Source organism: Monodon monoceros, unplaced genomic scaffold (assembly GCF_005190385.1).
Source record: "Monodon monoceros isolate NGI ecotype Baffin Bay Population unplaced genomic scaffold, NGI_Narwhal_1 Super_Scaffold_19, whole genome shotgun sequence".
Classification (NCBI taxonomy): domain Eukaryota; kingdom Metazoa; phylum Chordata; class Mammalia; order Artiodactyla; family Monodontidae; genus Monodon; species Monodon monoceros.
Window position 1 is genome coordinate 9787423 of NW_021703775.1, and position 21246 is coordinate 9808668.

At 39.6% G+C, this 21246-nt stretch overlaps 1 protein-coding gene across 1 annotated transcript in view; it reads right to left on the minus strand.

Moving 5' to 3' along the window:
* Nucleotides 1-2302: 2302 nt before the first annotated feature.
* Nucleotides 2303-21246, minus strand: part of BUB1 (BUB1 mitotic checkpoint serine/threonine kinase) — a 41639-nt gene continuing 22695 nt past the window's right edge. Inside the window, exons 17-25 of the mRNA XM_029231408.1 lie at nucleotides 18676-18763; nucleotides 14268-14503; nucleotides 12751-12894; nucleotides 5809-5924; nucleotides 5338-5499; nucleotides 5003-5160; nucleotides 4729-4903; nucleotides 4071-4177; nucleotides 2303-2519 (exon numbers count right to left, since the gene is read on the minus strand). Of these exons, the coding sequence (XP_029087241.1) occupies nucleotides 2324-2519; nucleotides 4071-4177; nucleotides 4729-4903; nucleotides 5003-5160; nucleotides 5338-5499; nucleotides 5809-5924; nucleotides 12751-12894; nucleotides 14268-14503; nucleotides 18676-18763 (1382 nt within the window). The 3' untranslated portion in view covers nucleotides 2303-2323. The remainder of the gene's footprint in view (nucleotides 2520-4070; nucleotides 4178-4728; nucleotides 4904-5002; nucleotides 5161-5337; nucleotides 5500-5808; nucleotides 5925-12750; nucleotides 12895-14267; nucleotides 14504-18675; nucleotides 18764-21246) is intronic.

Here is a 21246-nt window from a genome sequence, read left to right on the forward strand (position 1 = left end):
TTCGTTATTAGTTTAGTAAAATAGCACCCTTGTCTACTTTAGTCTTGTTTCCTTTGAAAACAGACATTTTCAAGAGGAAAAATTTTAAAATCCCACAAATCTGGCTTTATCAATGCTCACTTTTGACACTTTAAGAGTAAATTTAATGTTGGTTTGTCTGATGAGGTCTTGTCCCTGGATCAACTTCCTTCCAATTTCAGTGTATGTGCAATCAATTGCATAGGTGACATTCTTCATTTTCAAAATAAAACATTTGGAATCCCATTCTATTAATTTATCCTGCAGACACATTTGTACCTGCAGTCACTTTTTTGTAGCAATAAAACTGAAACTAATTGTCTCTAAATAGAGAATTGTTTAACTAAAATATGGTACATTCATATAGGGGAATGGCATATAGCTGGTCCAATACAGATGAAAAGAGGGGCAAGAAAACTGTGAAATAATGTTATGATTCACACTTGTAAAAAGAAATGGATGGATACTTCTTCAACGTGATTAAAAAAGGCTACCTCAGGCCAGCCTCATGAGCTTACTGGATAAACATGGGAGGAGCTCCTTCTAAAGCAGGAGACAGAGATGTCCAGCACCATCCCTGTTTAGCCCTCTTCTCATGGTCATGGGCAATGGCGAAGGGAAGAGAAAAATCACCAGCGAAAAACTGGCAAAGATATAAAATAAGCGGCATTTTCATAGTGATGGTTATTTACTTGGAAACTTCAAAAGAATCAACTGAAAAGCTTTTTATAGAAATCAATAGTCTTCATATAGTCAAAGTACCAGCTAGAAAAAACAAGAAAAAGTGACATCTGATTTAAAACCACCAAAAGTCAGTACTAATATTAAAAACATTAGAAGACTCTCTTCTTATTCTCTCAATCGAAGATGGCATTTTAAGATGCAAAAGCCAAAAAAGCCTTTAAAAAACTTTATAAATCAGAGTACGAAACAAAATTAAAAATCTTCATGTCAACAGAAATCTTAAGTCAAGAGACAGATGACCAATTGGGAGAAATACAAAGGGGTCCTACAACTTAAACTGAAAAAGAGCAATCCCAAGTGAGAAACTGACAAAGGATAGAGTTCACAGAAAAAGAAAAAAACACATAGCTCTTGAATATATGAATATATTTGGCCTAATTCAGAAGAGAATGCAAATGAAGACCACAAGGAAATACCATTTTGTCAACTGTCAGAGTGGCGAGGGTCAAAGAGCCTGATGTGTCCTGTTGGTGGAGGTGTGGGGAACAGACTCTGATCCCTGCTGGCACAGCCCTACAGGGGGATTATCTGCAATACTGAGACAAAATTTTAAATGCCCTTACCTTTGACCCAGCAATTTCGCTTCTAGGATTTTACACTACAAGTTATGGCTATATATCATACAACCAAATATTACACAGCCATCACAAGAATGAGACCATTCTATATGTACTTACATTCTCCACCATACATTAGGTGAAAAAAAGCAGAATTATGCTAGCTTTGTCAAAAAACATTATATATATATATATATTCATGGAATAATTTTTGGAAAGGTCAGAAAACGTGGGCTGAGGTTGTCTCTGGAATGGGGAACCTGGTGGCTGGGAGTGAGGGTGGAAGCGGAAGCCAGTCACTGTGTCTTCTTGAACTGGGTGTCCCCTCACATTTGTCTTCATCACGTGCTAAGGGAAGAGGGAGGGATAGAGGAGGGAAGGTCAATTCAGGTTATAGGACCCTTCCAGCTTTAAGTCAATAAACGCTAAGTTGGCTGCTATAATTTCAGAGCTAATTAATGATGCATGGAGCTTACATGATTATTTTCAAGACCTGAGATATTCTTTTGAATCATGCTTTTAAAAAACAAAGCTTAAGATTTATACCTGCAATATTTCCCATGGATAGCAATGAAGAACAAGTACAATAAAGGACAGGCACATTCAATTCATAAAAACATTAAGTCTGCTAGATATATTTGGGGAATTTTTATTTTACACAAATATAAACCCCCAAATTTAGAAAAAACCAAACAAACCTGACTTGGCTCTTTTTTGGCTTAAAGTGAACAGGTCAGTGCTTAAAAAGTGCTTTTAGAGAATGTTCACTTGCCGATTACTCTCATGAATGCTTGCATCCCAAGAGCTGCCCAGTCAGCCTGCTACGCAGGGATGTTACCGTGTTGTGTATTTTGTTGAAATATTTGTAACAACTATGTCCCAGGGATATACTTTGTGGGCTTTATTTTTAAGAAACATTTATATAAACAATAAATGTGGAAACATCAAGGTTCAAAGTGAGCAGGCCAGCATTTACAAAGCGATTTTTAGGGAGTGTCCATATTTTATTTTCGAGAACGCTTATATTCTAAGAGCAGTACAATTAGCCTATTACGAAGGGTCTTAATCTTGTTTGTATAGTGTTCTTGAAATACTTTCTTCAGCTTCTGCCTTAACAAATCCAAAGATGGAAGATGATGACAATCTGGTATATTCAACATTACGTGAAAAAATTCATTCCACATATCCAGATGAGGAAGCCTGGAGAGACAAAGCATAAATGAAGGATAAAATGTAGCCTTCAGGGCTTCCCTGGTGGATCAGTGGTTAAGAATCCACCTGCCAATGCAGAGGACACGGGTTCAAGCCCTGGTCCGGGAAGATCCCACATGCCGAGGAGCAACTCAGCCCATGTGCCACAACTACTGAGCCTGCGCTCTAGAGCCTGTGAGCCACAGCTACTGAGCCCGCATGCCACAACTACTGAAGCCCGTGGGCCTAGAGTCCATGCTCCGCAAAAAGAGAAGCCACCTCAATAAGAAGCCCGTGCACCACAAATCACAGGAATAGCCCCGCTTGCCGAAACTAGAGAAAGCCCGTGCGCAGCAACAAAGACCCGATGCAGCCAATAAATAAATAAATAAAAAATAAATAATTTTTTTTTTTTTTTTAAAAAGTAGCCTTCAGCGTGCAGGGCAATCCCACTCTTGCATCTGACTTAACTCTAACCTCAACCCAACCTAATGCATCAAGAATGGATATGCTGGTGGGAATGTAAATTGATACAACCACTATGGAAAACAGTATGGAGGTTCCTTAAAAAACTAAAAATAGAACTACCATATGACCCAGCAATCCCACTACTGGGCATATACCCTGAGAAAACCATAATGCAAAAAGAGTCATGTACCACAGTGTTCATTGCAGCACTATTTACAATAGCCAGGACATGGAACCAACCTAAGTGTCCATCGACAGATGAATGGATAAAGAAGATGTGGCACATATATACAGTGGAATATTACTCGGCCATAAAAAGAAACGAAATTGAGTTATTTGTAGTGAGGTGGATGGACCTAGAGTCTGTCGTACAGAGTGAAGCAAATCAGAAAGAGAAAAACAAATACCAGATGCTAACACATATATATGGAATCTAAAAAAAAAAAAAAAAAAGGTACTGATGAACATAGTTGCAGGGCAGGAATAAAGATATAGACATAGAGAATGGACTTGAGGACATGGGGTGGGAGGGGGAAGCTGGGGCGAAGTGAGAGTAGCATCAACATATATACACTACTAAATGTAAAATAGCTAGTGGGAAGCAGCCGCATAGCACAGGGAGATCGGCTCGGTGCTTTGCGATGACCTAGAGGGGTGGGATAGGGAGGGTAGGAGGGAGGCTCAAGAGGGAGGGGATATGGGGACATATGTATGCATATGGCTGATTCGCTTTGTTGTACAACAGAAGCTAACACGGTATTGTGAAGCAATTATACTCCAGTGAAGACCTATTAAAAAATAATAATAAAATTTTAAAAATTCAAAAAAAAAAGGATATGTTGCATCTATTATACATAGGAGAAACTGAAGATCCAATGAAATGTCTCCACACAACTTGTTACACAAAAGTTACAAATGGAGACAGAAGCACTTAAATAACTTGCTCACTGCACCCAGGGCCCAGGGTTATGCTATTTCACCCTACTTCTCAAGGCATGCGTCTTCTGTGGCAAAGATCCATTTTCCACCAGATGGAATCCAACATTCTACTGTATTTATTCTTTTCACTGTAGCACCAATGCTAATACACACCTTCTAAAAAGACCTTCAGGCTTCCAGACTCCCCCTTCATTTTTCACTTTCATGTAAGTGCCAAAAAGCATGCAGTACACTGTTGCAGCAACTCCAAAGTAATCAATCTATAAAGAAAATATGGGTATAGATGACTAATACAGTATTTTACACTTGAGTATATTCCCATGTCTAAGTTATGCAGCAAATATGATAAATCACAGGAAATAAATAGTCACAGGATTTCACTTTTAAAGAATTCTGGAAGTGTGCGTTAACCCCACACTGACACGTCCTATGAATGCCCATCTAGGCTTTGCTGGAGGCTTCCATGGACAGCAGATCACCCGCCACCTCCCTAGGAAGCGTCTTGGGAAGCTCTGCTGTTCCTGAGCTACCGCGTCCTTTGTTTTGTCACGCAGAGGCAAACACAACACTAAGCCGCTTGCAAGTCCTCCCAGCTCCTCCCCCCGGGACTGGCTGTGGTCTTCGAACTGTGCTCCAAACCTCCCGAGGTGTGACGTGTCCACAACTGGAAACAACCCTGGAGCATCGTCTGAATCCAGGGCTAGAAGAAGACTAGATCAGCTCGAACTATCTAGATTCCCAAATTCATTTTGAAATTATAGTGAGTGTCATACAGGGAAATGTTTTCAAATCTCTCACTCTAGTTCTCTACCTGGTAGTTCCAGGGCTTGTTACTGAGCATCTCAGTACACTGGAAACCAGATGTTTCACACTTTGCCGTAAATACGGTTCCTTTTGGAAAAAGTTTCATGTCTATACTCTGACCCAGGTCGATCAGTGCCAAGCCAGCAGATAAATCATCTTCTTCACTGTCCTGTTCCAAAAATCTATATTAAACACAAACAAGCGTCAGGCTGCGTGAGCACAGATAATAAAAGGCTGCTGGGGAAACGGTAAGAGAAGGACCTGTTAAAAGGGCAACCTGCCTGTTTCCGAGTATGAAATTGTCTGGCTTGATGTCTCCGTGGATGATTTCGCAGTCATGGACTTGTTCAATCATGCACAGCACTCTGATAGCAAAAGCGAGGACTAGAGCTTGAGGCATCACTTTTTCAGGGGTATTTTTATAGAGGTTAATGGCATTCTAGAAACAATGGAAAGTGGAATCCTGAGTTGGCTGCACAGGATTAATGAAATTTCAAGTCAAGAGCTTTGCCCCCACCCATCTCTCCAATAAAAGCGCCAAGTGCAAAAGGTATGTGCAAGGCATAAGCCAAAAATGTACTTCAGTTCCTGTTTGTCATAAAAGCCATACACTTACTAGTAATGTCCCATAGCTGTAGAGATCTCCTACTAACACACTGCCATTCTGGAACAGGTGGGCAGAATAGAATTTGATAAACATGTGTTGCATGCTTGGCTTTAGTCTCTCCATCAGCTGGGTCCCGATGTAGAATTCCCAGGGGTTGGCGGGCTTCTGGACCTGCAAATCAGGTATGTGACATTCATATCCAGCTCACATTCTGGAAAATGATAGCAAGAAAGCCACTTCATCCAAATGTAGGATGTGGGGTAGAAAGTGATGACAAGCTATGACTTGTTGCTGCAGCGTGGGAACTGCTGCAAGGTCATTTTAGTGGCGAGGCAATTCTGGATCCTTGTGGGATAGTTTTGCTTCTTAAGTGCTGACAATAGACCTAAGTGAAACCACCACTATCTTTAAAAAAAAAAAAAAGGAGGCTGGCAAACTCTAGCCCTAAAATTCATTTTCTATATTGTACAGATCATTTACCTTCAAAACAAATTTCTGCTTATTTTTGCTATCGTTCACATCTCCGTGGGTAACTTCATAGACGTGGGCAAAAGCCCCTTCTCCAAGAAGGTGATCAACATAGACCAGCAAAGAACCTGAGGAGATAGTTAAGTCAAAATGAAAAAAAGGCTCAAAACATTAAAGGCTATCAAAATGAAGTATTTGTAAATTTTTCTTGGTGCTTGAATTGCTTTAATAAATAAAAATGGATATAGCTCCCTTAGGAAATGTTTTTCCAGTCTTACATGAAAGTTAAACAAATACCTGCCACAAAATACCCCCTTTATAACGAGGTGATGGAGGAGCCAGGGCAGCACTGCCGGGACCCAGGCCTGTCACTGAGCAGCAGGGCCTCGGGCAGCCATCCTCTCTTTACCAGTGCTGTCATATTTAAAGGGGGAGTACGTGTGCTGCCTACTTGGCAAGACTGTTGTGATGACAGAAAGAACAAGTGGACATCCTCTACAAAGTGCTAAACAAAGCTCGAACATGCCTTTGAAAAATGCAAGCGTTTTACATCAGAAGAAAAAGGGCAGAGCATAATTGTACCGATATTTCTAACAGATAATTAAAAAATTTTTATTGCAGTAAACTTTCTATTTTAGAACAGTTTTTGATTTATAGAAAAGTTGAGAAGATAGTAGTTTCTGTATGTTCTGCATCCTGTTTCCCCTACTGCTAACTTTTACATAACCAAGTTACACTGGTAACAAACAAGAACCAAAACTGGTATGTTACTGTTAACTAAACTCCACACTTTATTCAGATTTCACTAGTTTTCCCCTAATGTTCTAGGACACATTCATCAAGTCTCCTCAGACTCTGCTAGGCTGTGACAGTTTCTAACTTTTTGTTCTGATGACCATGACAGCTCCAAGAAGCACTGTTCTGGTAAGTTGTAGAATGCCCCTCAGCTGGATTTGTCTTGATATTTTTCAGTTACACTGGGGCTATTTGTTTTGGTAGAAAGATGACAGAGGTAAGGTTGTAACAGATTTTTAATTTTTTTAAAAAAGAATTCAAATATAAAAAAGTAGCTTTCTGGTTTCTAGCTGGCATGTAAGGAGTTTGGAAGTCGTCAATCTACCCTCACAGTAAGAAAAAGCTGAACAAATTGAAAATCAACAACTCTTAGATCTGTTAGAGAACTGAGGTCACAGGGAAAACTGCTGCCCCCCAAACTGAGGAGACAGACAGGTGAATACAGAGAATAGCAGAGCCCAGAAGCAGAAACTACCACTGAAGCCAGTACTGAAGCGGGGGTGGGGAGAGGAGGCACCACAGAAAGAACTGATGTCTCAGACCTTATTTAGCAACAAGTCTCTAGGGGAGCCCAAAGACAACAGGGGAGACAAATAAGGACACAAAGGGGAATTTCAGCCTTTGATACCTACAGCCACAGAAAATAGTAAACACAGCCTAAGTCCAAGCCAGATAAGCATAAACCTTACACTAAAGGGCTATTTATCTCAGTTCCTTTCAGCAGGATATCAGGACTGGCTTCTAACAAAAATTACAAGGCATAATAAAAGACAAAAAACACAGCTTGAAAAGACAGAGCAAGTATCAGAACCAGATACAGATATAGAAAAGATTTTGGAATTATAAGACCAGGAATAAAAAAATTATGATCAATATGCTAAGAGCTGTAATGAAAAAGGTAAACGAAATGCAAGAATACAAGAGTAATGTAAGAAGACAAATACAAACCCCGAGAAAGAATCAAAAGGAAACGCTAGAAATAAAAAAGGACTGTGACAAAATGAAGAATATCTTTGATGGGCTCATCAATAGGCTGTATGTGGCTGGAAAAAGAAACTGTGAGCTTGACAAATATGCCAACAGAAACTTCCAACACTGAAGTGCAAAGAGAAAAATAAAATGAAAAAGATAGAATGTTCAAGAACTATGGGACAACTACAAAAGGGGTAACAAATGTGTAATGGGACACTAGGATGAAGAAGAAAAAGAGAACAGAAGACATAGCTGGGGTAATGATGGCTGAGAAATTTCCAAAATCAATGACAGAAACCAAATCACAGATCCGGGAATTTCAGAGAACGCCAAGCAGGAAGAATACCAAAAAGCTACATCTAGGCATGTCATGTTCAAACTGCAGAAAATCAGACAAGGAGAAAATATTGAAAGAAACCAGAGGAATAAAGCACCTTACCTATAGAGGAGCAAGCATAAGAATCACACTGACTTCCCTTCAGAAACCATACAAGCAAGAAGAGAGTGGAGTAAGTGTTGAAAGAAAAAAAAAAAAAAAAAGCCAAAAACCCACAAACCAAGAATTCTTCCTTTTCAAAAGTGAAGAAGAAATAAAGACTTCATTAGACAAACAAAAATTAAGGCAATCTGTCACCAGTAAACCTGCCTTGAAAGAAATGTTAAAAGAAGTTCTGGGGGGTGGGATGAATTGGGAGATTGGGATTGACATATATACACTATTGATACTATGCATAAAATAGATAACTAATGAGAACCTAACATATAGCACAGGGAATTCTACTCAGTGCTCTGTGGTGACCTAAATGGGAAGGAAATCCAAAAGAGAGGGGATATATTGGGTTGGCCCAAAAGTTCATTCGCTCTGTAACATCGTATGGAAAATCCCGAATGAACTTTTGGGCCAACCCAATATGTATACGTATAGCTGATTCACTTTGCTGTACAGCAGAAACTAACACAACATTGTAAAGCAACTATACTCCAATAAAAATTAATAAAAGAGAAAAAAAGAAGTTCTTCAGAGGGAAGGAAGATGATACAGGTCAGAAACTCAGATCAGAAAAGTATAGGAAAAGCAATAAATGAAGATAAAGTAAAATCTTTTATTTATTTATTTTTTATTCTTAATTGATCTAACAGATAGCTGTTCAAAATAATAATAGCAACAATGTGTTCAGTAAGCACAGCCTGTGGGTAAGTGAAATGAGTGAGAGTAATGCCATAAGGGGGAGGAGGGAGGAATTGGTAACATTGTTATAAGGGACTTGTGCTATTTGTGAAGCAGTACAGTGTTATTGGAAGGTGGACATGGATTACTTGTAAATGTACATTGCAAACTCTAGGGCAACCACTTAAAAAAGTAAAGAAAGAAGTATAATTGATATGCTAAGAGAAGAGAGAAAATAGAATCACATAAATAATTAAAACCAGAGAAGGCAGAAAGAGAGTGAAAGACAAAAAAGGAAATGAAGAACAAGGGCAATAAATAGAAAACAGTAACAAATATAGTAGATATTAATCCAACTATATCACAATAGATAAAAATACAAGACCCAACTATATGTTGTCTACAAGAAACACACCCTAAATATAAAGACACAGAAAAAATAAAAGTAAAGGCATGGAGAAAGATATGTCACGCTAACATTAATCAACAGAAAGCTGGTGTAGCTATATTAATTTTACACAGAACAGACTTAAGAGTAAGGAAAGTTATCAAGGATAAAGAAAGGCATTACATAATGATATAGGGATCAGTTCTCCAAGACATAACAATCCTTAATGTGTATGAGCCTAAGAACAGAGCATCAAAATAGGCAAAAATTGACAGACTTGCAAGGAGAATAAATCAATTCACTATTACAGTTGGAGATTTCTACATCCCTCTATCAGCAATTGACAGATCCAACAGGCAGAAAATCCTTAAGGGCATGGTTGAACCGAACAGCACCCCCACCAATCAACTGGATCTAATAGACATTCATGAAATACTTAATTTAACAACAGTGGAATATACATTCTTTTCAAGCTTACATGGAACAGTAACCAAGAAAGACCACATTCTAGGCCATAAAACACAACTTCACCAAATTAAAAAAAAAAAAGAAAGAAAGAAATCATACGAAGTATGCACTCAGATCACAGTGGAATTAAGCTGGTAATCAATAACAGAAGGATAGCTGGTAAGTCCCCCAAAACTTGGAGATTAAATAACACACTTTGAAAACATAATTTATTGAAATTGTGAGATGTGGAAAATGCAGTATTAGAAATTTATAACACTGAATGCATATGTTAGAAAAGAAGATCTAAAATCAATAATCTTAGTTTCCACCTTAGAAAACTGGAAAAAGAAGAGCAAATTAAATCCAAAGTAAGCAGAAGAAAAGGAAAAATAAGAATCAGAGTAGAAATCAACAAAATTTAAAACTGAAAATCAGTAGAGGAAATCAATGAAAACAAAAGTTGGTTCTGTGGGAAAAAAAGTTGGTTCTTTGAAAACATCAATGAAATTGATAAGCTTCTGCCAGGCCAACTAAGAAAAATTAGGGAGGACACATATTACTAATACCAGAAATGAAAGAGGGGGCATCACTACAGATCCTATGGACATTAAAAGGATAATAAAGGAATACTATGAACAGTTAGTTCTATGCCACATGTACCAAAAATGAATAAGTGGAATTTGAAATTAAAAACACAATACAATTTACATTAGCAACTCCCCCCCAATGAAATATTTAAGTATAAATGTAACAAAAAATGTACAAGGTCTACATGAGGAAAACTATAAAACTCTGATGAAACAAATTTAAAAATCTAAATATATGGAGAGATATTCTATATACACAGATAGGAAGACACAGCATTGTGAAGTTCTTCCAAACTTGATCTATAGATTCAATGCAATACCAAGCAAAATCCCACCAAGTCATTTTTGTGGATAATGACAAACTAATTCTAAAGTTTATATGGAAAGGCAAAAGAATCAGACAGCCAACACAGTATTGAAGGAGAACAAATTGGAGGACTGACACTACCCAACATCAAGACTTACTATAAAAGCTACCAAAATCAGGACAGTGTGGTATTGGTGAATAGGCGAATACATTAATGAAACAGAGGAGAGAGCCCAGCAATAGACCCAAACAAATATAGTCAACTGATCACTGACAAAAGAGTAAAGGCTATTCAATGCAGGAAAGATAGTCTTTTCAACAAATGGTGATGGAACAACTGAACATCAACATGCAAAATGAATCTAGACACAGATCTTACACCTTTGACAGAAGTTAATTCAAAATGGTTCATAGATCTGAATATATAACACAAATCTACAAAATTCCTAGCAGATAACGTAGGAGAATATCTAGGTGACCTTGGGTTTGCTGATGACCTCTTGGATACAACACGCAAAGCATGATCCGTGAAAGGAAAAAAGTGATAAACTGGACTTGATTAAAATTGAAAACTACTCCGCAAAAAACACAGCTAATAGAATGAAAAGACAAGCCAGAGGCTGGGGGAAAATCTTTGTAAAACAACTGATAAAGGACCACTGTATAGCCAAAATATACAACGAACTCTTAATAAGAATACAAACAACCTGATTGAAAAATGGGCAAACGATTTGAACATAAATCTCAGGAAAGAAGGTATTCAGATGGCAAATAAACATATGAAAAAATGTTCAACATCATACATAATTAAAGAATTGCAAATTAAAGACAATAGTGAAATACCACTGCACATCTACTAGAATGGCTAAAACCCCAAACACTGACAATACCACATGTTGACAAGAATGTGGAGCAACAGAATTCTCATTCATTGCTGTGGGAATTCAAAATGGTACAAACCCCGTTGGAAGACAGTTTGGCAGTTTCTTACAAAAGTAAACATAGCCTTAACTATATGATCCAGCAATCACACTCCTTAGTACTTACCCAAATGAACTGAAAACTTACGTCCACACAAAAACTGTACAGGAATGTTTACAGCAGCTTTATTCATCATTGCCAAAACTTGGAAGCAACCAAGATATCCTTCAATAGGTGAATGGATAAATAAACTATAGTACCTTCCCACAATGGAATACTCCTCAGAGATGAAAAAGAAAGAGCTATCAAGTCATGAAAAGACATGGAGGAAACTTAAATGCATATTGCTAAGCAAAAGAAGCCAATCTGAAAAGTCTATATACTGTAATGATTACAACTATGTGGGGACGGCAGTAGGAGATTAGTGGTTGCTAGGGTTTCAGGTAGAGAGAGGAAGGGATGAATAGATGAAGCGCAGGGGTTTAGGGCACTGAAACTGTTCTGTATGATACTGTAATGACAGATGCATGTCATTACACATCTGTCAAACCCCACAGAACGTACAACACAAAGAATGAATTCTAATGTAAACCATGAGCTGTTGTTAATAATAATGTATCAATATTGGCTCATCAGCTTAACAAATGCACCACACCGATGCAAGATGTTAATAATAGGGGAATCTGTGTGTGTGTGTGTGTGTGTGTGTGTGTGTGTGTGAAGTACATTATGAGAAGTCTTGCTCCCACTGTTATCCACATCTACGCTGTTTCCCCTCCCACTAACAATTAACATTTTTATTAGTCTTGAGTGCCCTTCAAGTGTTCTCTGGAAATACTATCGAATACGAATATACATTATCTTTGCCCCTTTTTAAGAAACAAAGGGCAGCATGTAACACTAGCCTGCCCTTTCACGTAGCAGCATGTTTTGGAGATCAGTCCCTAGCTGTACAGAGTGAGCTGTAGTTTACTGTAGAGATGTCCCATAATTTATTTAAGCAGTCCCCTTAGATGCCTATGTTGTTTCCAATCTGTTGCTTTTACACACACCTCACTTTAAATATATCCAAGTGTATCTGCAGGAAATTCTTAAAAGTGGATGTCTGGGTCTAAACGTATATGCATTTTAAATTTTGATAGCTATTGCCAAATTGCCTTTATAAGTTATAGTCCCAACAGCAATCGAAATCCTACAGTCATGGCTTAACAAAATGTTCTCATCTTAATACTACAGATAAAACTTTTTACTGGAAGTGGGAGAGGGGGTGGAGGGCTAGGTGTGAGGGTGGTGCCAGGAGGAATAAACATCAACTTCCCACAGAGAAAAGAAGAGTTTAAAGTTTTATTACCCATATGGTTCTTACCCAGTTGAAATTCAGTCTTCGGTTTGATGGCTGGAAGTTTACATTGCCATTCGTAAGTATTTGGATAGGAACTCACTGGTTTAGAAAGCCCGGATAAAAGTTTGACAATCAACTCATCATCCCAGGGATTCTCAACAGTGAAGTCTTAAAGGAACAGGAACCAAAAAGAAAAGGAATTCAGTATCCAAGACTTTTACCAAATAAATCATAGACAAAGCAAGTGGAGACATTCATTAAATAAGCTTTCAAAAGCCTTATCTTTAAAGAGCATTGATTCAAATAATAAAGAACCATTTTCAAAAGTCAAAATGGGTACTTCTGCACAGTTCATTATCTGTCATTTTAGATCTACAAATTTAAATCAATATTCAGTTGGGACAAAGGAAATTAACACCAAGGGCATCTATTCTAGATTTTGCCTTTAACACAATTATGGGTACATGTCTTAAAGGCAAACTTGGAGATTAGTTACTTCTAACATGATCATATATGTATTTTTTAAATTGCTTTCCACTTCTATTTATAAAACACGCTGCCTTTTAACGCATACTACCTACGTGCAATTTGTCTGTATGAGATATACTTTGGGTCCACAAAGACACAAAGAGAAACCGTTTCTAAAGGGAAGAAAAAAGTTTCTGCCCAATTTAGAATGTTATAAAAAATTCTAGGGCTTCCCTGGTGGTGCAGTGGTTGGGAGTCCACCTGCCGATGCAGGGGACACGGGTTCGTGCCCCGGTCCGGGAGGATCCCACATGCCGGGGAGCGGCTGGGCCCGTGAGCCATGGCCGCTGAGCCTGTGCGACCGGAGCCTGTGCTCCGCAGCGGGAGAGGCCACAACGGTGAGAGGCCCGCGTACCGCAAAAAAAAAAAAAAAAAAATTCTATTAGTGGCAGTTATCAAAGACTAACCCAACATGACTGATATTTACTAGTTCTAAGCAGATGCGGGACACTTTTCTGAGCCCTTGATGTTTACTAACTCACTTGGTCCCAACAGTAAGACCCTAAAGTAGGTACTGCCAACCCCTCCACTTTATAGAAAACAGGGCCACGGAGAATTGAAATAATCTTTGCCAAGATCACAAGACAGCCTAAGAGGGGGAGCTAGGATTAGAATCTAGTCTATCTCCAGAGTCTGTGCTCTTGTCCACTGTTAAGATTGTTTCTGTGTAACCTTGGGGTAGGGGTGGGGTCCTCTAACCCTGAGCCTGTTTACTTTTCTGTAAAATGGGGATAACAGTATTAAATTAAACGCCTGGCATAATGGGCCCTCCAATTCCAGTTCTCTTTTCCAACAGTAGTTATTTTGATACCTTTTAAAATTAAAACAAATTAATTAGTCCTTCAAGTGTGTTACTGTTGTATGCACGGTGAAACAGCATGCAAGTTTGTCTGAACTTGCGTTCTTCTCAATGGCATTCAAGGCCCTGCTCTTTGAGCTTCTTTCATGGAACAGCTTTTAACAGGTTATTGTCCTTATTCAGGGAACAATTAAGAATGAGCATCTGTTCACACCTGGAGCGTCGATATTTCCAAGCAAGCCTGTCTGCATGGGTTCTGCCTGGAACCTGGCATTGGCGTCTGCTGGATCCTCTGCAGGGGCAAAGTCAGGGTCTGTGAGTTTACAGGCCTTGAGGCCCCACTCCGCCTCGCTGGTCAGCATAGCTGCAGCAGGTTGGCTCAGACGGAGCAAGGATGCTGAAGAGACATCTGTGGGGAACGCTGGTTCTGGGCTTTTCTCTTCAATCGGACTGGATGTGTTAAAGGGACAAGATAAACACATATGATTACAAGCTTTATTGGGTTTGAACACATAAAAATCCCACAAAACAGTTTCCTTTTCATTCTAGGAATGAGATTTCAAAACTGCTTTACAAAGAGTTTATTAAAGCATTTTCTTCATACAAACAAATATATGCAGATACACAGCTCATACAATATGAATAGAAATAAAATAAACAACGTGGTAATATATTAAATAGGTGAGGTGACACATTGGATATTCTTTAGTAGGAGATGTTGGTAGGAAAGGATTTATTTTCTTAAGTTGTCTTCTAGGCATCACTACTGTAATAGGGACTGAATATTTTATTCCAAAAATGGCTTCTTTTATAACACTGAAACAAACAGAAAATGTCAGCCATAGTCCAACAGCCTAACACCAGTATATTTCTACACACACACACACATGCACACACAATCGATCCTCATTCCTCAAGGATTCCATACCTGTGAATTCACCTACATGAAAATATTTGTTACCCCAAACAACACTCATGGTGCTTTTGCTGTCATCTCAAGACGTGCAGAACAATGAAAAATTTGAGTCACTCAACATTTATGTTCCCAGGTGAGGTCGAGCAAGGTGACGCTCTGCCTTCTCATTTCGGCTCATACTGTAAACAGTGTCCTTTCACAGTATAGTTAGCGATGTGGGGTGTTTCTTTTTCTTGCATTTTTGTGCTTTTAGTTGGTGATTTAGCTGTTTAACTGTTCCCCAAGTGCAGTGCTCAAGTGCTGTCTAGCGTTCCTAAGTGCAAGAAGGCTGTGACGTGTCTTGTGGAGAAATTATGTGTTGGATAAGTTTCGTTCAGGCATGGGTTACAGTGCTGTTGGCCACAAGTTCAATGTTAATGAATCAATAGTAATATATTAAATAAGTGTCTTTTTTTAATATAAATTTATTTTACTTATTTCTTTTTGGCTGTGTTGGGTCTCGTTGCTGCACATGGGCTTTCTCTAGTTGTGGTGAGCGGGGGCTACTCTTCGTTTCGGTGCACGGGCTTCTCACTGCAGTGGCTTCTCTTGTTGCGGAGCACGGGCTCTAGGCGCGTGGACTTCAGTAGTTGTGGCCCGCGGGCTCAGTAGTTGTGGCTCGTGGGCTCAGTAGTTGTGGCTCACGGGCTCTAGATTGCAGGCTCAGTAGTTGTGGCGCACAGGCTTAGTTGCTCCGTGGCATGTGGGATCTTCCCAGACCAGGGCTCGAACCCGTGTCCCCTGCATTGGCAGGCAGATTCTTAACCACTGAGCCACCAGGGAAGCCCTAAATAAGTGTCTTTAAACAAAGTGCTGTGACCACAGGCCTGTAGGATCCTAACTGTGTATTTCCCCTAGAAGCAATGGGTCAGTATTTGCTAATTCAGTGTTTGCAGTGATTTTATAGAAAAGAACCAATGCAAATAACAAGTTTGGACTGTACATACGTCTCCACACACATATTCTCTCTGCACCTTTAGATCCACATATCTACAAACAGATGCACGAGTATATATTTTTATACAAATGAATTCATGCAACTTCATGTTGCATTTTTTACTTCTTGACACAGGCATTTTTCCTACCATGAATTTTTAAAATAATAAACTAATTTTGGAATTTAGATTTAAAGAAATGTCACAGAGATAAAAGAGAATTCCCATATGTTCCTCACCAATTTCCTCTAGTGTTACCAGGTCACATTAAAGTGGCTCTCTTGTCAAAACCAGTAAACCAACCTTTGTCATATTACTATTGACTAACCTCCAGACCTTGTTTGGATTTCGCCAGGTTTTCCACAAGGCCCCGTGTTTGCTCCAGGATCCAATCGGGGACACCATGCTGCATTAGTTGTCAGCCTCCTTCCTTACTCTCTTCTCCTCTGTGACACTTTCTTAGTCTTTCCTAGTTTCCTAAGACCTTGTCGGTTTTGAGGAGTACTGGCCAGCTATTTTGTAGACTGTCCCTCAATTTGGGTTTCTCTTGTTTTCCTCCTGGCTAGACTATGAGTATTGGTTTGGGGAGAATATCACAGAGGTGATGCGCCCTTCTCCTCCCATGACATCACCATGTGTCATCACGGGCGACGTTAGCCTGATTATTTGGGAAAGGTGGTGTCTGCTGGGTTTCTCCACAGTTCTACTGTGGGTTTTAATGCTGTACACCATTTAATCCAGTGGATGTGTGATGAAGTGTAACAATTCCCTTGTTCTTAGATATTGAACATATTTCCAATATTTTATATTACAACGAAACAGATGTGTTTCCAAACCCATGTACATTGCTACTAGCAACATGAGTGCCCAAATTACTGTGGGTGCATAAACGATGAATAAAATCCCTTTCCCTTCTCCACAAAACTGTGAATTTTGTTTAACTTTCTAGCTCTTCCCCTTCTCCACTGAAAACTGAAAAGGTAAGGTATCACTGTCATCAATGCTTATGATAAAAAATAGCTGTATCTAGACTGGGAGAATTATGAACATGTGCTGGGAATCCATAGATTCAGGCTTCAGGTATAATGATTGTCGTAATGGGCCTGTCCCTGGCGGGGACTCTGGAAACTAAATCTATGGAGTGTTGCAAGAGCCACTGACTCCCTGGGAATAAGGTTTCGAAGCTAAGGAAGCCTCTGTCCCTGGGTGTCTCCCCACATGAGTCTTGTTTCCTTGCAGCTTAACTGTCACATGCAGTCAAAGACAATAGTTTCTTGGACAGTATTACCCTGCTGGCAACAGTGATTTTTGTCCTATATACATCTAAATTAATCTTATGCCAAGTGTGGTTTATGGTAGTCTTATGAGTCAAAAGTTTAGCTGCACAAAGGAAGATTCCTGGTGGGCAGTAACAGACTATGCCCACTGAGTAAAATTTTAAATTAAAAGGCAAAATCTATTTAATTTGCATTAATTTTATTTCTAGTGAGTTAACCCTTTTCTACATGTTTATTCATTAATTTTTCTTTTGTAAGTTCTGCTCATGTCCTTTAATCCAATCATTTATTTACTGGGGTCTTAGTTCAAGAAGAGGTTTTTGATAATAAGCAGCAGTACAGCATAGTGGTGAGAGCAAGGATTCTGAAATCAGAAATAGGGGTTCAAACCCCAGGGCTGCAAAGTAGAAGCCATATGGCTTTGGGTCCTTTATTTAGCCCTCTGGATCTGGTTTCCTCATCTATAATGCTGGAAAAGAAAAGTTCCTACAATTAAAGTTATTATAAGGGTTAGTTAAAGGTGCAGTACATGAAAAGCATTAAGTGCTGTGCAGGAATATAATAAATACTCAAAAGATTGTAGCTACTTTTAGCGTCTATGACATTCACCAGACTATTCAAATATGGCAGAATTTTACTTCTGCAAAGCATTAGTGTATGTATGGGAAGTCTGCGTTTTGCATCAGAACCTAAGAGGCTTAAACATTCTATCTTCTTCCTCTTAAAAGAAAGTTATTAGGACTTCCCTGGTGGTGCAGTGGTTAAGAATCCGCCTGCCAATTCAGGGGACACGCGTTTGATCCCTGGTCTGGGAAGATCTCACATGCCGCGGAGCAACTAAGCCCGAGCACCACAACTACTGAAGCCCCCTCGCCCTAGAGCCCGCGCACCACAACTGCTGAGCCCACGTGCTCCAACTACTGACGCACCTATAGCCTGTGCTCTGCAACAAGAGAAGCCACCGCAATGAGAAGCCCACGCACCACAACGAAGAGTAGCCCCTGCTCGTCACAACTAGAGAAAGCCTGTGTGCAGCAATGAAGACCCAGCACAGCCAAAAAGAAGAAAAAAACAAGAAAGTTATTGATTTTCTCAATTATAATGGGTATACAGAAGCAATTAGGTGTTTGCTCAGTTCTGCAATAGTCTTTATATGTCACAGTCTTTGGCTGGCAAGAGCATCTGCAGTTCTGCTCCCCAAATCAGTGGAAGTCAGTCACAGGAACAGTTTCCCCAGGGATTCTCTGATACTCCAGCTGCTTCTCTCACTGCCCTGATGTACCAAGTGTCATTGTATTTATATGTACAGACAGTACCTTCTGACTTAAAGCTCTGAGTTGACAAAAACTCTGGCAGCCCTTAAAGGAGGGCTGGAATGAGGTATTCTATTACAGCTTAAGAAGCAAGCTAGAATGAAAAGGGAGAGAGACAGGACCCCATGCACCCACACAATACCTGAACTTCCTCTCTTTCAAGGGTTCCATCTTGTTTCTTTCACAAGAATTCAAAGCCACATGGGTGTGCTGTTCTGCTACCACATTTTCTGAAACATACAGAAAAGCAGAGATGGGCATTACACACACACATGATTTTATATGGTTATAGTGTCCAGGATTCCCTTTTACACTGGCTTTCATTATAATTTCAAAATAGTATTCCGTGGTAAAATGTACTATGTTTAAAAAATGGGGAAAAAAAAATCACTTAAAAAAATTCTACCGTTACATGTGAGCGTTTCAACCTTATACATCTAATCCATACAATCCGTCAAGAGAAAAGAGTCCAGAGAGCAGCAGGTTCACCGTGGGAGGATGACCAGACCACGGGAAGTTACGGGTGGCAGTGTGCACACCCTGTTTGAGGAGAAGCCGATGCCAAGGCCATGGAGAATAAAAGGCTGAAACGCTTGTGGAGGGCGGAGATTTTGGTGTCTTTCAGTCTAACTTGCCTTATTTAGTCAGCGTTTAGTTGACTGAACTGACTCAGAGGTTCACACCAGAAAGCAACCTGGCAATACTTACTATCACTCCCTTTAATTAAAAAAAGAAATCTATCTATGGAGAGACAAACTAGATAGGGCAGAAATACAGAGCATACTTCTACCAAGTGATACTAATACAATATAGAGCCAACTATTACACTAGATTAAATTTTATCAGATACTGCTTCACTGAACAGGTGCTAACACTTTTTAGTACTAGAACATTAGCTTCTATTTATACAATCAAAGTGGCAAATACACTAAGAAAGGTCAATATTGACTTTATGAAAGACTCTTGACTGTTAAACAGATTAGGTTTTCCAAATTGAAATAGCTTTAAATTTTTAGAATTAAAGTAGCAAGTCTGTGATAGCACTTGGCAATTGTCCAAGTTTCAACTAAATCCTCCTTTAAAATTCAGGAAAGAAATATATTTGGTTAGTACAGTAAGAAAAAATGTTCACTCCTTAGTTAAAAACTTTTAGGCCTATAGGCTCAGACTTCACATTACAATAAGCTTTCATCCAGGGGAATGAAATTCTTCTGCAGTTCTTTCACTATTCCTTCAGTGAACAACTGCTATTAAAAAAAAAAAAAAAATGCCAGCAGTGATAGTGTTTGGCTAGTAAATTAGCAGAAAAAGGTAAAGCGGTCCCAGATCTCATAGCACAGGCACACTTAGAGATATTGTGGGTTTGTATCCAGACCACTGCAATAAAGCGAACATCACAATAAAGCGAGTCACACAAATTTTTTGGTTTCCCAGTACATATAGATGTTTTTTGTTTTTTTTTTTGCGGTACGCGGGTCTCTCACTGTTGTGGCCTCTCCTGTTGCGGAGCACAGGCTCCGGACGCGCAGGCTCAGCGGCCATGGCTCACGGGTCCAGCCGCTCCGCAGCGTGTGGGATCCTCCCGGACCGGGGCACGAACCCGTGTCCCCTGCTTCGGCAGGCAGACTCTCAACCACTGCGCCACCAGGGAAGCCCAGAAGTTATGTTTACACTGTACTGAAGTCTTAACTGTGCAATAGCATCATGTCTAAAAAAAACAGTGTGCACACAATTAAAAAACAGTTAATTGCTAAAAAATGCGAACCATCATCTGAGCCTTTAGGGAGTCGTAATCTTTTACAACTGGTGGAGGGTCTTGCCTCGATGTTGGTGGCTGCTGACTGATCAGGCTGGTGGCTGCTGAAGGCTGGGGTCATCGTGGCAGTTTCTTAAAATAAGACAACAGTGAAGTTTGCCACATCGATTGACTCTTCCTTTCATGAACGATTTCTCTGTAGCATGCAATGCCGTTTGACAGCATTTTACCCACGGTAGAACTTCTTTCAAAATTGGAGTCAATCCTCTCAAACTCTGCCGCTGCTTTATCAACTCAGTTTATGTAGTATTTTATATCCTTTGTTGTCATTTCGACAATTTCCACATAAAGCAACTATACTCCAATAAAAACTAATAATAAAAAACAAAACAAAATGATCTTCACAGCACCTGCACTAGGAGTGGATTCCACCTCAGGAAACCACTTTCTTTGCTCATCCATGAGAAGCAACTCCTCGTCCATTAACTTTCTATCATGAAATTGCAGCAATTCAGTCACACCTTCTCTCCACTTCTAATTCTAGTTCTCTTGCTATTTCCACCACATCTGCAGTTACTTCCTCCACTGAAGTCTTAAACCCCTCAAAGTCATCCATGAGGGCTGGCATCAACTTCTTCCCAACTCCTGATAATGTTGATATTTTGACCTCTTCCTATGAATCAGAAATGTTTTTAATGGCATCTAGAATGGTGAATCCTTTCCAGCAGGTTTTCAATTGACTGCCCAGATTCATCAGAGGAATCACTGTCTATGGCAGCTATAGCCTTATGAAATGTATTTCCTTTTTTTTTTTTTATTTAGGCTGCATCAGGTCTTCGTTGTGGCAGGCAGGATCTTTGCCGTGGCATATGGGCATCTCTCTAGTTGAGGCGCGCGGGCTTGGTTGCCCCACAGCACGTGGGATCTTAGTTCCCTGACCAGGGAACGAACCTGCGT